This window comes from Mauremys reevesii, linkage group 2 (assembly GCF_016161935.1).
Source record: "Mauremys reevesii isolate NIE-2019 linkage group 2, ASM1616193v1, whole genome shotgun sequence".
Taxonomy (NCBI): Eukaryota; Metazoa; Chordata; order Testudines; family Geoemydidae; genus Mauremys; species Mauremys reevesii.
In genome coordinates this window covers 34,960,518-34,973,856 of record NC_052624.1, presented here as the reverse complement: position 1 = coordinate 34,973,856, position 13,339 = coordinate 34,960,518, and the positions used below count along the sequence as shown (strand labels likewise).

The following is a 13,339-nucleotide window of genomic DNA, read 5'->3' as shown; positions in this document are numbered from 1 at the left end:
GAAATCTTTTTTGTTTAAATTAAACCCAACCATTTTTCCACAATCTTATCATAATCTGGTATTATTTGCCTGTTACAGTATGACATTTAAATTGCATGTGGTTAGAGAATTAAGAACCACTCAAACAAGATATATGTAATCTATGTATGAAACCATACAGAACCTCTTAATATATCCAAGTCAGACTTCATGTAAAACTTGCATATGTGACAAACTAAGACCAGTAATAGTAGAAGAGCACTAAGCTTTTGAGATACAAAATATACTCCACCTGCACAAAATAAATGTTTATTGGTTATATGCCTTACTGTCTTATGCTAAAGCACTGAGAAGAAATGTGGGGTTGTGCAATAATTAATGGTGAGGATGTACCAATTAATCAAGCAACTTATATGCTTTCTATACCAATTTGACAATATGAAAACCACCTGTCTATTCATAGAGAAAGTTGCTCTGTTAGGACAGTTAAAGCTAAACACAAAAATAATATGTATTCTTTGAAACACCTTGGCCCTCCAATACACAAAAATTCTCTTCACTATTTCATGTTAGATATCATGAAGTGACCCCCAACTTGGTTGGGAAGCTTATCTATTAGTTCTAGACAAAAATGGTTGCCATGGACTCATGGTCAAGAGGGCTGCATGATAATACATCTGATACTCCCTTGCAACACTCAACCTCTCAAGCAATATCAATTAATTAATCTTCATCTAAATTAACCTGGGAAGCCAAGCTTGATATTTACTATACGGAAAATACTGTGTATGTTTACATTCAAGATGATGCAGCCAGATGCAAATCAGCATGTGTGGGAAAAGGTCTGCAGAGCCTAGGTTTCCAATGGATTAAAGAATAAGCACAACTACCACAACTCAGATGAGCACAACTTAACCCCAAATACAACAGAACCTCATCTCACCCTTGATTCTGAAACGTTCTCCTTTCTGTAACTCGCTCTGTGCCTTCTCATCTATCAGAACACTGCAAAGCTCTTTACCTGCTGCTGCTTAAGTCCCTTATGGGTGTCCTTTTTCCTTCCACACCAAGGTCATGCTTCTTGGTCTCATCTTTTAGGCTCTGTACAACTCTATCCCCATTTATGTCTCTGCCCATGACAACCTTCATGACTCACGATTAATCCTACTCTTACTCAATCCTCAATTGTTCCCTGCTTGCAGATTCACACCATCTTTGGTTCCACTGCTTACACCTGGAACAGCTCCTACCTCCCCAAGACCTGGCAATGAACAGCTTCCCCCTACTTATAAATCAAATCTCTTAAAACCAGGTTTTTTTCACAAATTGTTATTACAATGATCCTCAACCATATCACCACACCACTAATAGTTCTCTAAGAAAAACTGAGGGTCCTTGGGGCAGTAACCTTACATTTTACAGTGTTTTGAAAAGCATTATAAACACTGATTCTGCTGAATTATTTCTAATGAGTAAGAAACAATAACATGCACAATGCTCCACTGCAAATAAGATCAGATCAGATCATGGAGTGAAAACCAGAAGAGGGTATATAATTTTGGGAGTTGTGTAAGGAATTGAAGAAAATTCTAGAGAAACATTTTGAATCACAATGGGTTTTCCTAGACATACTATACAGCATACAACTAATGAAATATTTCTCCCTCCTCTGAAAAATACTCTAGTGTTTACCATCCTAATGTCTATTTGGATAAGTGGTGTTGGAAAAGATCCACACAGAGGAAAGGTTTAAGTGAATTCTAGTTTGCCACCTGAATGCTGTTCTCTTGATTTAAACTCTATAAATTAGACACAAAGTAGTAAAACAATATACTTTATATATATCACACTGATACAATTAATCTGTTTAGCTCACCTATAAATGGAATGGATGCCAAAGAATCACCAGGTGGGCTGGAACCTGATGCTTTCCTTTCTTCAATCCTTTTTATATGCACCTCTCTACGTGCATCATTAGGTAACCAACAGGTAGTGTCTGAGACAGCCTCCTGGTCATTTACTGCTAGGATGTAGGACTGGTGTCTCAAAGGCTGTGGAGTCTGGTGACCAGAAGGAGATTTTTCCCGCAAGACAACGGTGTCTGTGTCATTTTCCAGAACATCTGGTTGCTGAATTTCAGGCTCTTGTGCATTTTCCCTTTCAAAATCTTGAATCTTTTGTCTAATGGAAACATCTTCTTTATCAGAGGTAGCTGAGCTCTCGCTCATCTGTTGGACAAGTTTGGCAGAAGCTGCAGTTGAAGTGGGGGGTTGGATGCTCCTGCCAATTTCTGTTTTGTGGTCTGGGGCATTTTCTCCTCGGTTTCTTGACTGATGATTTAACAGACTACTCGGATGCAAGTGATTTACTGCTCTTTGGTCTTTGGCCACAATATCCAGGCTCTGGTTAACGGGAAGTGAAGATTTTTCTGCATAGGGAACAGAGGTCTTCAAAGAGTTACTTTTAGAATTTCTGTCTGTCACAAGAGATGCTCTCTCTTGTGAGGTGGTTGTAGGCTTTGAAATTCCACCAGCTATTTGAAAATCCCTAATAGGCTGCAGTGTTTTTACATCTGATGGAACTTTCTGGAACTGAGAAGCAGACACAGAGGCTCTATTGCTTTTTCGCCTGTCTGAATTATAAGCACCTGGAGCCACTGAAAAATGTGGACCTCGAAGGGACATGTGAAATGCATGCTGTCGGGATCTTTCATAAATACCTCGCCGATCATCTTGCTCAGTAAATCCAGTCCACTTATAAGTCTTTTTTCTGTCTCCGTTTGAATCTGTAACAAGATTCTCAGCACAAAAATTTTCTGTTTCGCCCTGCTTGCCAAGGTAATCCCATGACTGAGTTCTGTGGTTCCTGGAACTAATAGATGGCGAAGTTAATGCATCCTGTGAAGCACTTCTTGGCCACTCTTTCATCAGCACTGGATCTTCAAGTCTTTCCTGGGACACGCTCCGTTGTCGGATCTGAACAGACTGTGGAACCCTATCATGAGAGGTGCTTCTGCGTCGTACCTGTGAAATAGTGCGATTTGGCACCACATAATCAGTTGCATTCTGAGAGGCCGCTCTCAAACTATCCAATCTTTCCTGTATTGTTCGGCAGCCATACATGTGCAAACGTCTGTTATCAATGTACTCTTTGTAGGTTTTGTAGTTTTTCCAGTCTATGTGCTGGTGGGAGTTTGGAGAAGTATAGTGATTAGTAGAGGTTGGGGGAGAACCTGCAGGAGGTCTAGTGCTTGAGATCCCTTCTGGATGTCCTCCATAATTTCCAGATTTACTTGTCATTCCAGGGGGATCTACTGGCCTTGTAACTGGAGTCTGAGGAAGTACAATGGCAGTGGACACTGAAGATGGTGGTGATGTGGTCCATGCTTTTGTTTTTAAAGTGGTTTGATCCCTTAAGCCATACCTCACTTCCTCCGTCCTGTGTGATGGACCGGCATGATTGGTTCTACAGGATGGCAAATCTACAGCCTTCTCAGAAGGCACAACAATAGTCCTTATGGTTTCATTGCAAACACACACAGCTGTATTTGATTTTGCAATATCTGTTGGTGATGGAGGCACTTGTATTTCCATTCTATAGGCCCTGTCTGGCTGCATCGAAGTCCGTACTGGTCTACTGGCTTGCTGCTTGCCCAATGAAGAGTCAGAAGGCAGTATGTCTACAGACTGTGCCATGACAGAAGCTGTGGATGTTAGTCGAGGATAACATATTGGTGGTGGTTCAGGAATGTTGTGAGCATTGCCACTATAGGCTTCATTGCCTTTCAGGTAGGCATCTTGGGAATATGCCTGTGGATGGACGATTAAAAAAAAGTGTTAATTCACAGAAAACAGAGAGATGGAAAGATCACCACACTGAGTCCATTCTCCTGCAACTGCAGGATAAAGTCCCTAGAAAGAAGGCAGCTTGGATATTAAATTCATACTACATTTGATCTTAAATAGGACACTTTAAAAATGTATAAAAATAGTACATTTCTTCCCTTAATGCTCTCTTGCTGTTTGGAAATTTACCATGTGAAGTCACTAAGAAAAGAAAAAGCTAAAAAAACCCCACACACTTTAGAAACCAAATGAATTAAAAATTTCTTGAAATTAATGCAGGTAGATGAGACATATTTCTCAAGATTTGTGAGCACAAACTAAAGGATTATTTCCCGCCCCCCAATTTCCTCCAACCATACTACTTCAAATATTCCTTTTAAGCCTCTTGATGCTGAGAGCTAAGATTTCACAGCAACCGACAGGTTAAATGGCTGCATAATAAATTTAACCAGCACTAGAATATTCTCTGCTGTCTTGCCATATAAAAGATTAGATAGCATTTGTATACACTTCTCCCTGAAATATAGATTCTCATATGTAAAAAGGCACTGTTGCTAAATGTAAAATAAATAAGAGTGACTGATAACATCTTTGTTGCCAGCCAACACCCACCACCCTTTAAATAATCTGACATGTTATAGAAGACATTCAATAAATGACACTATTATAAAATTAGTTGCTTAAACTGACAGATATAAATATGAAAAAAATACATGCATATCTACCCTATACACCATTACCGTAAAATGCTAAACTAAAATTTCAAATTTGCTCTCTATGTTTAATAATTCACATCTTACCTTGTGTTTAAGAGCCTGACTCCTAAGAAAAATGGTTAGATTACATTTTGCACATTTCATCAGTCTCTTTTTTGCATCAAGAGACATTTCTGTAATCATTGCAAAACCAACAGCATACATAGAAAATCAAAGTCAAGCATCATTTAAACACTACTACATTATTTTAAAACTTTAGCATTACTTGGTTTAGTTAAAATCTGATGAAATAGAGAGCTGACAATTCCGATCTTGCCAATGCAGTAAATGACTAAAATGATTTCCAAGATCTTTTATACAGTTTAGGTGTGGTATCATATTACAGCATTTCCTGCTCAAATCATAACATGCTCAATTCAGACAATCAACGTGCCTTGTCTTAGCATTAGACAGGTTGTAAAAGCCCAAGTGCAGCCATAAACATAAGACTGAGAGCAAAGTACTGAGGGGGAGGGCGAGGCACTTAAAACACTGCTGCAAAAAAACACCGTGTTGAGCATTAGTTAAATGCAGAATATTAAAGCAAACTGAAAAGAAATCAAAGTAACACAGGCATACTTTACAAATTAAGAGGGTTATACGCTATGAGAGGAATTTAGCTGATCAGCATATGGAGCTCAATTCCAGCATCTTGCAGGTTTTAATATTCTGGCTTCTTATAAATCTTAAGAAAAACATGCCTTACAAAAATCTGACAAATGGCTACTGTGTACATTTCTTACCAGTGCTGTGACATCCTTTGTAAACTGCAGCTGGCAGAAAATAGGAAAACATAGTAAAAGCTGCTTACAGATGTAAAGACAGAATTATGTTGTCATACTGATTCTGGATACAGCAAGCTAAAAATACATCTAATACCAATTTCTCTGGAAGGTACCAACAGAGGTTAAGGGCAGTGAAGTATAAAAAAATAACTTCAGGTCCTTTGCGGACATGTCCATCTGCTTCTACCTGCTTCTTGCATTTATTCTCTACCCGTTCCGGAAAGCAAAATACATTTGTGCCATTTTGCCTTGGTGCATCTTTACTGCTGCATGCAGAGTGCTCTGGTTATGTGTAACAAGGCTTCCCTTCCACTAGAGCAACATTACTGTCTCATCTCCCCTGAGCTGCTACCATCCCTGCTTCCAGATGACGAAATGAGGTCTTCATTATGCATCTGAAACAGTGCACCCCTTCCCCACATATATCTGAACATAACCACAAGCTGTCAGCTGACTGCAGCTGCTTTCACACTATATATCTGAAATTAGAGGGATGATTCCGCAGAAACATCCTCCCCATGTGATTGGTTTCATTTTTTCCCATCCCTCACAAAACAGGAGCAAGCTGTGTTTCCATTACACGTTGCACCCAATAGTTTTTCCCCCCATAGCAGAATATAAAAACTGCATTTCTACACTTTTATAGAAAAGTGGCTATTTATGATTTTGACAGGCTCACAATAAAATTTAAAAAGAAACGGGGAGGAAGAGGGACACTCAGAAACATGCAAATGAAATAAGACTATTATCATGCAAAATAATTAAGACCAGGGAGAATTTTGTTAGTTTGTAAGGTAAAAAAACCAAAATAGTTCTCCTTCCTGGACTAAGCTAATGTTAACGTTTTCCATAAGACCTAAGTTATAAACTGTGTTGGAGTTAGCATCTTTGTAAAATATGTCCACCACCAACAATGCTTCATTAACTTTGAAAAAAAAAACCAAAATGCTAAGATCTGGAGATGCCTCAAATTACAAAATGACTGGAAATGTAATAATTATGTACTGACGAACCTGGATGTTGAACTATTAACAATATGCTTCAGAAGATAACTAATTGTCTAATGATGCTCAAAATAGGACTGAAACTTGTTTTTTTAAACATATTATATACACAAAGGTATGTATTTATGATCAAGCTGCTTAATATCTGTGCAGAGCAGGCTCACTATTGTGAGGAAAGGAGAGTTGGTTAAAAAGGGCTCTGAGGGATTGGCAGAATTCCCTAATGAGCTAATTCAGTCCAAGCTTCATTTTCAGTGGGGAAAAAAAACAGAGTGAGGAGTTTCCACATTTGTATTAATTAAATCCTTCCTTTTATAATCCCAGTTACGGCGCCTGCACAGAAATATTGTAACATTTAAGGAAGTGAAAGCACTGCGTTTTATTACTGTCCCGATAATAGTATAAGCTGAGGAAATGAATGAGGAGATACTGGTAATACTATTATTTAGTCTGAAAAATTTAAACTGCTTTAATCAGCCAGTCAATGACCAATTTTAAAAATAGGTTCACGAATTAAATCAGACTCTTACATGCATCAAAATACATTTTCTGGCACTCATATACCTATTTGCATACAGTTGAAACTATATTGGGAAATATTTGCATATTCTAAGTTCCTCTTAGTGGTTTAATATGTGAAAGACTAATATACGGTCTCAAATCTGTTACACTAAAAGATATGTTTACAAAAAATGAGCCACTGTGGTTTGGTTTAAATTACGGTAGTGACCTTCTGACTTTTTAAAAGTGCTACCCCACTGAAGTCCCTAATGACAAGAACTGCCCAACACCTAGGAATGCATTGAGTGTTTAGAAAGCTCAGCACCCACAAAGTTTCTCTTTTTAATTATCCAAAAGCACTGCATTGCAACTTTATATACATTCCTACTTCCCATAAAAATCAGATTAAGTTCTATGAAAGCACGCTATAGAACTATAATTATACTTATCCTGTAAATCTGTTGCTCTACTTCAGTGGTTCTCAAACTGTGGGTTGGGACTCCAAAGTGGGTCACAACCTCATTTTAATGGGGTCGCCAGGGCCGACTTAGACTTGCTGGGGCCCAGGGTCGAAGTCTGAGCCCAACCATGCAGGGCGGGGCAGCAAGGCTCAGGTTACAGGCCCCGCTGCCTGGGGCTGAAGCCCTTGGGCTTTGTCCCCACCCCACCCCCGAACACACACACGGGGTGATGGGGCACGGGCAGTCTCAGGCTTCGGTACCCCCTCCTGGGGTCAAGTAGCAATTTTTTTTTTTGTCAGAAGAGGGTTGCGGTGCCATGAACTTTGAAAACCCGTGCTCTACTTATAAGATAATGGGAAATGTAGCCATTATTTAGACGAAAAACACTGTTTTTAATCAAGTTGAGTAAGAATAATCTACATCATAAAACACTGTATAATTCTATCCCTCTCCCATATCCTCGGTCTGTTTTTGTTTGTATATTTGTATGCAAAAAACTTTTCAGGACAGAGACTGTACTTGTAAAGCACCTAGCACAATGGATCTCTAACAACAATTATTTCATCCTATTTTAAGTAAATAAGAAATATTTTATCAGCTCATATTACACTAAATAATTAACATAAGATGTACATTCTTTTTTAAAATTTTCACTACATTTTTATGCCATTTAGCATTAGAACAACTAAAATACAAACCCAGTTTTTCTTTTTCTTTCCAAGGTTATTATCTGCAGCCACCACATGTGGTCAAATTTTAATTAAAACACACAGTTCCATTTCAGAAACAACTAAAACAATATATTGGGATAAGTGATTTAAAAGATTATCATGGTAAACTTTGTATCCTGAGAACTTGTGCCCACTGACCCCAACCCACAGACACATTTGAGCACATATTTAACTTTAAGCACATGCAAAGTCTGAATTATTTCAATGGGACCACCTGTACACTAAGTTAAGCACATGTTTAAGTGCTTTGCTTGATCAGGTACCCACATGATCAGCATCTTGGAGAACTGAGCCATTGGCAGGGCTTCTTCCCTCCCCAGTCAGTTGCATTTTCTTAATATTTCATTTCTTTACTAATCCATTTAATTGTGCTCTTGCCTATTCCTGCCATTCACCATTCTGCATTAACAGGGGAGCACTATATCAGACACAGTTCTCTTTTAAAACAGGGATGCATCGTCACCCATCTTGCAGTATCTTTGTTTAGTTTATTTGTGCCAAGACCACATTTGTGCCAAGAATACAGCTCAAGGGGTTCATTTAAATGAAAAAAAACCAACATATTACTGACGTACAATATTCTATGAAAACAAGACACTGACCTACCCTCTCTCCTTCCAATGGTGAATACTGGGAAAATTCATGTTTAAATATTTAAAATCTTAAACCCAAGACATTTAATTTAAATCATCATCAGTGTAAGGAATTTTTTTTTACTGCAAATAAATGTCATTTTAAATTGGTCATTTATCTGACGGAAATTATATTTTCTAAACATCATTCCTCAATGCCATAAAACAGGGTTTACTGAGCAAGTTAATACTATATATTTCTATCCTCTTCATCTCCTCATTCCTTGAGCATAATACCTGCAACATCTCCCATCCCCAAGTGTTTACTAGTAAAGCTTTACATTAACTTCTGTGGGCAATAAATATTTGCTTTAATTCAAAAGCTGAAAGCCTCAGTTAACCAAACACCCCAAGAGTACTGTCAAAATACAACTCTTATTTAAACATACTTGATTACAAAACATTTCATAGTTTGAAAGGATGATAAAATGCCATGGAAGATCAACATGGACCCATTAGTTTGAGGGAAACTACATGGTTCAGGTAACTAGTAAAGGGGGACAGGGCTTTCAGCACCAGGTGGGTAGTGACTGAAGACAAGTTATGATCCAATAATAGTTAGATGTCTATGTGAAATAAACGGACAGATTAGGTTCACTTCCTCATGGGCACGTCTGCATCACAAAAAACACCATCGCAGTTTGAAATGATTGACTTCTTTATTGGCCCTCTCTCAACAACATTGACGGCCTCCAGGGTCATCTGATACCCTAGTGCTCCTCTTCCACAACCCAAAAATTTCCTTGGATTTGACCCTCTTAATATAGCTACAGCCTTAGTAAAAGTGGAAATCTCTTTCCTCAGTTTCACATAACCAATGTATTCTTGGGTTGTTGTTTTTTAAGTCTCCTTCTTCTAAAGCATCAGAGATGGAAACAGATGGTAATGGAACACTGGACAGTGCATTCTAAAGCTCTGAGGTGGCACCAAGCATTCTCGCTCAGGTGCTTAGCTGACTGGTTCTTGCTCCCATGCCCAGCCTTTAAATCATCATATGTGGTATTGTGAAGGAATTTTCCCCAGGTCAGATTGGCAGAGAAACCTTGGGATTTTTCTTCACCTTCCTCTGCATCACAGCATGCAGGTGACTTGCTGGTATTATCTGGGTGTCTCTCATTTAATGCCCTTGATCCTGCCTATTCTCTGCCCATGGCACACAACAGTTTAACTTCCTGTGGGCTGTAATATTTTGGTGCAATTTTGGTTGTTGGGTTTAGTGTGCAGGTGTTGGGTGGCATTGCTGGTCAGACAAGATTACCTCCCTTCTAGCCTTAAACTCTACAACTATGAGTGTAACTGCTGAGAGTCTGACCACCACCAGCAGAAGAGAAATCAGCAGCAGAATTGTTATTTTGGGGAGTCCTTATTGCCACTCCTTGTTCTCAATCAGGGAGTGAGTGCCAGTTCATTAAAAGAGAAATTTGATCTCAAAACAAGTGAGGATTTAAAAAAAAAAAAAGTGTTCAAGGGTCTTTGAATTTTGAAAGCTGTTTTGGGGCTGAGAACAATAATTTATTGCTTCTTGGTATAATTAAGTTTTTAAAGCTAGATGTATATTTTTAAGATGTGGATACATTCAGCTGGTAATTACTTGGTTTTCTCCTTCGCAGCCTACATACAGGACCATTTCGGACAATAGTTAACTTGACAAAAGAAGCACCTCTGCTCACCATGACCCAGGTCCGAAATACAGTACCAAAATTCAAATTAAAAATTCCACAATTTTCAGTTTCAGAAAGGATTAAATTTCACGTCATCAGAACATAAGAACGGACATACTGGGTCAGAACAATGGTCCAGCTAGCCCAGTATCCGGTCTTTGGACAGTGGCCAATGCCAGGTGCTTCAGAAGGAATGAACAGACCAGGCAGTCATTGAGTGATCCATCAGCTGTTGTCCACTCCCAGCTTTTGGCAGTCATAGGTTAGGGATGTCCAGAGCATGGGGTTGCATACCTAAGCATTGACAGACCTGACATCCATAAACTTACCTATTTTTTTTTTGCACCCCGTTGTACTTTTGGCCTTCATAACATCCCCCGGCAATGCGTTCCAAAGGTTGATTGTGTGTTGTGTGAAGTAGTACTGCCTTATGTTTGTTTTAAACCTGCTGCCTATTAATTTCATTGGGTGTGAAATTATGTGAACGAATAAATAACACCTCCTCCACATATTCATAATTTGATAGACCTCTGTCATGTCCTCCATCATGGTATGGGCATACCATGAATTTGTAGAGTGGCATGATAAGATTTTCTGGCTTATCTGTCCCTTTCCTAGTGGTTCCCAGCATAGTTAGCTTTTTGACTGCCGCTGCATATTGAGCAGATTTTTTCAGAGAACTATTCACAACGACTCCACAATCTTTTTCTTGAGTGGTAACAGCTAATTTAGATCCATCATTTTGTATGTATAGTTGGGATTGTTTTCTCCAATGTGCATTACTCTGCATTTATCAACATTGAATTTCATCACCCAGTTTTGACAGATCCCTTCGTAACTCTTTGTAGTCTGCTTTGGACTCAACTCTCTTGAAAAATGTTGTATAGTCTGTAAATTTTGCCATCTCATTGTTCACCCCTTTTTTCCAGATCTTTTATAAATATGCTAAACAGCACTGGTCCCAGTACAAATATCTGGGGAACACCACTAGTTGTCATTCTAGAAACTGACCTTTTATTCCTATCCTTTGTTTCCTATCTTTTAAACCAGTTACTGATCCATGAGAGAACCTTCCCTCTTCTCCCATCACAGCTTACTTTGCTCTCTTTGGTGAGAGACTTTGTCAAATGCTTTCTGAAAGTCCAAGTCCTTTAAATTAAACAAGAAAGCAAGATTAAACCAGATTACAAAATAAATAAATTGCTCTTCTCTCTCAAAAAGTACAATGCAGTCAGTTTTTTGAGGAACAGCAAATTGTAATATGCTGCCATTTATTTCAAATGCTGAGATAATACATTGTCATTAATGGGACGCCAACTGAAAAATAGTTTAATGATCTTTTCCTGAATCCAACCTCAGTGGTTTTATTTAAACACAAGCTAGAATACCCTTCTGACAAAGTTACAGTCCGCAGCCCTTGGACACTTCAAAGATGACATCTACAAGTTGCCAAAGTAATCCACAAGGATGCATTTATGTTCCCTTTTGGGCTAGATCCCAAGAGGAGATTGCAGTTTTGAATCTTTCGAAGTAAGGTAGTTGGAGGTGTGATGCAACCAGAACAGATGACCTTTTGAGTTCTGCAGCTGATGATAGAATCTCCAGAGAATGAAAAATGGGGGGTCTCTATACTCTGTAAAGCCCCAGTAAGGAGTGAAACTTTCACTTTGAAGAAAATCTGAGAATCTGGGTAATAGAAGGGCTGGATTATGAGAGACATCTATGTGTAAGCGTGAAATGCTTGTCTTCTGCTATTAATGCATTTAGAGTAGATTTAGGGTAATATTTGTGGTTTTGTTTGTGCTATTATGTTTAATCAATTTATTGCTGCTGTGCTCTTTATATATATTAGTGTTCCAGCACAGAAGGGGGAAATTAATAATGGAACTAAAGCGCCATGAGAGTGGTGAAACAATTTATAAACTGTATACATCTCATCAAAAGGAGGGTTAAAGGTGTTAGAGGAGTAACCAGCATAAGAACGACACACACAAAAATTAACTGCCACTAATTTTCCTGAAGGTATCCTCATAAAAACAGAATGATTAGCCCCTTTAAGAAAAAGCCACTGCCATTAAGTATCACTGGATTTACAAGTTAACATCTTAGCTCATTCTTACTAGTTCCCTGGAAGATACTTTTTTTTACACTCCTATTATTAAAAAAGCTGAATGAGTCATTCAGGAAACATGTTTTATTTTATGTTTTAAAGAAAAGGGTGGAGGTCCTTGCATCTCTTTGCATCAGAAATGCTGGGAGTGCTAAAGCCGTAACACCCAAAATACATGAAGAGTGCCTCATGACAGAAAATAACTACCCAGGGCTGAGAAATGATAAACAAAGACAGGAACATGGCTGCTACCATAAGGTTTTAAAGGCTGGAGAGAATATAATATGGAGATCCTTAGGGCTCCAAGATGGATACAAGCCTGGCTCCACCTTCCCTCCTACAGAAAAAAATAAAACATGGTCTTTGGGGAAAAGTGCCAATTCGGCAGTTATACAATACCATACAAAACTGGTCAATTCTGGGAAAAAGTCCAGCTCTAGGGGAAGAGAGTACTTCTGTGTCTTTTGGCAATAAGTGCAGATTTCATAGTCAACTCTCAGGGAGCAGCAGCTCTTGAAAAATGCAGCAGCTGCAGCCATGTATGGAGCTTTCCTTTTAAAAAGGAATTTCACAGTAGGTAGATTAAAAGTATTAATACCTAGACCCTCCCATACCCACCTTTTTTCCAGCAAACTAAGTGCAAAAGGTTGTATATTTTTTCCAACAGTCTACTTTCTGCTCCTGCTAGAAAATTATCTCCAGTATTATACACAATAGCTTCCAACAGTAGCTGTTTGAGGGATACATTAAATTAGCTTAAATATTTCATTTTGTAGCAAGGCAGAATGATGAGTTATATAAGAAAACTCACTGGGCCATCTAAACACTGTTTGACTCCACTGACATCACTTTGAATGTCTGGTGTTAAATCATAC

At 38.5% G+C, this 13,339-nt stretch overlaps 1 protein-coding gene across 21 annotated transcripts in view; it reads right to left on the bottom strand.

Annotated features, from left to right (window-relative positions):
* ARHGAP21 (Rho GTPase activating protein 21) overlaps window positions 1-13,339 on the bottom strand; it is a 239,276-nt gene that overhangs the window by 47,335 nt on the left and 178,602 nt on the right. For 20 of the 21 annotated variants that reach the window (XM_039522408.1, XM_039522406.1, XM_039522404.1 and 17 more), the window contains 2 exons: window positions 5,323-5,352; window positions 1,856-3,788 (listed from right to left, as the gene is read on the bottom strand). In XM_039522408.1, the coding sequence (XP_039378342.1) occupies window positions 1,856-3,788; window positions 5,323-5,352 (1,963 nt within the window). The remainder of the gene's footprint in view (window positions 1-1,855; window positions 3,789-5,322; window positions 5,353-13,339) is intronic. The other variant, XM_039522399.1, reaches the window with a different exon arrangement.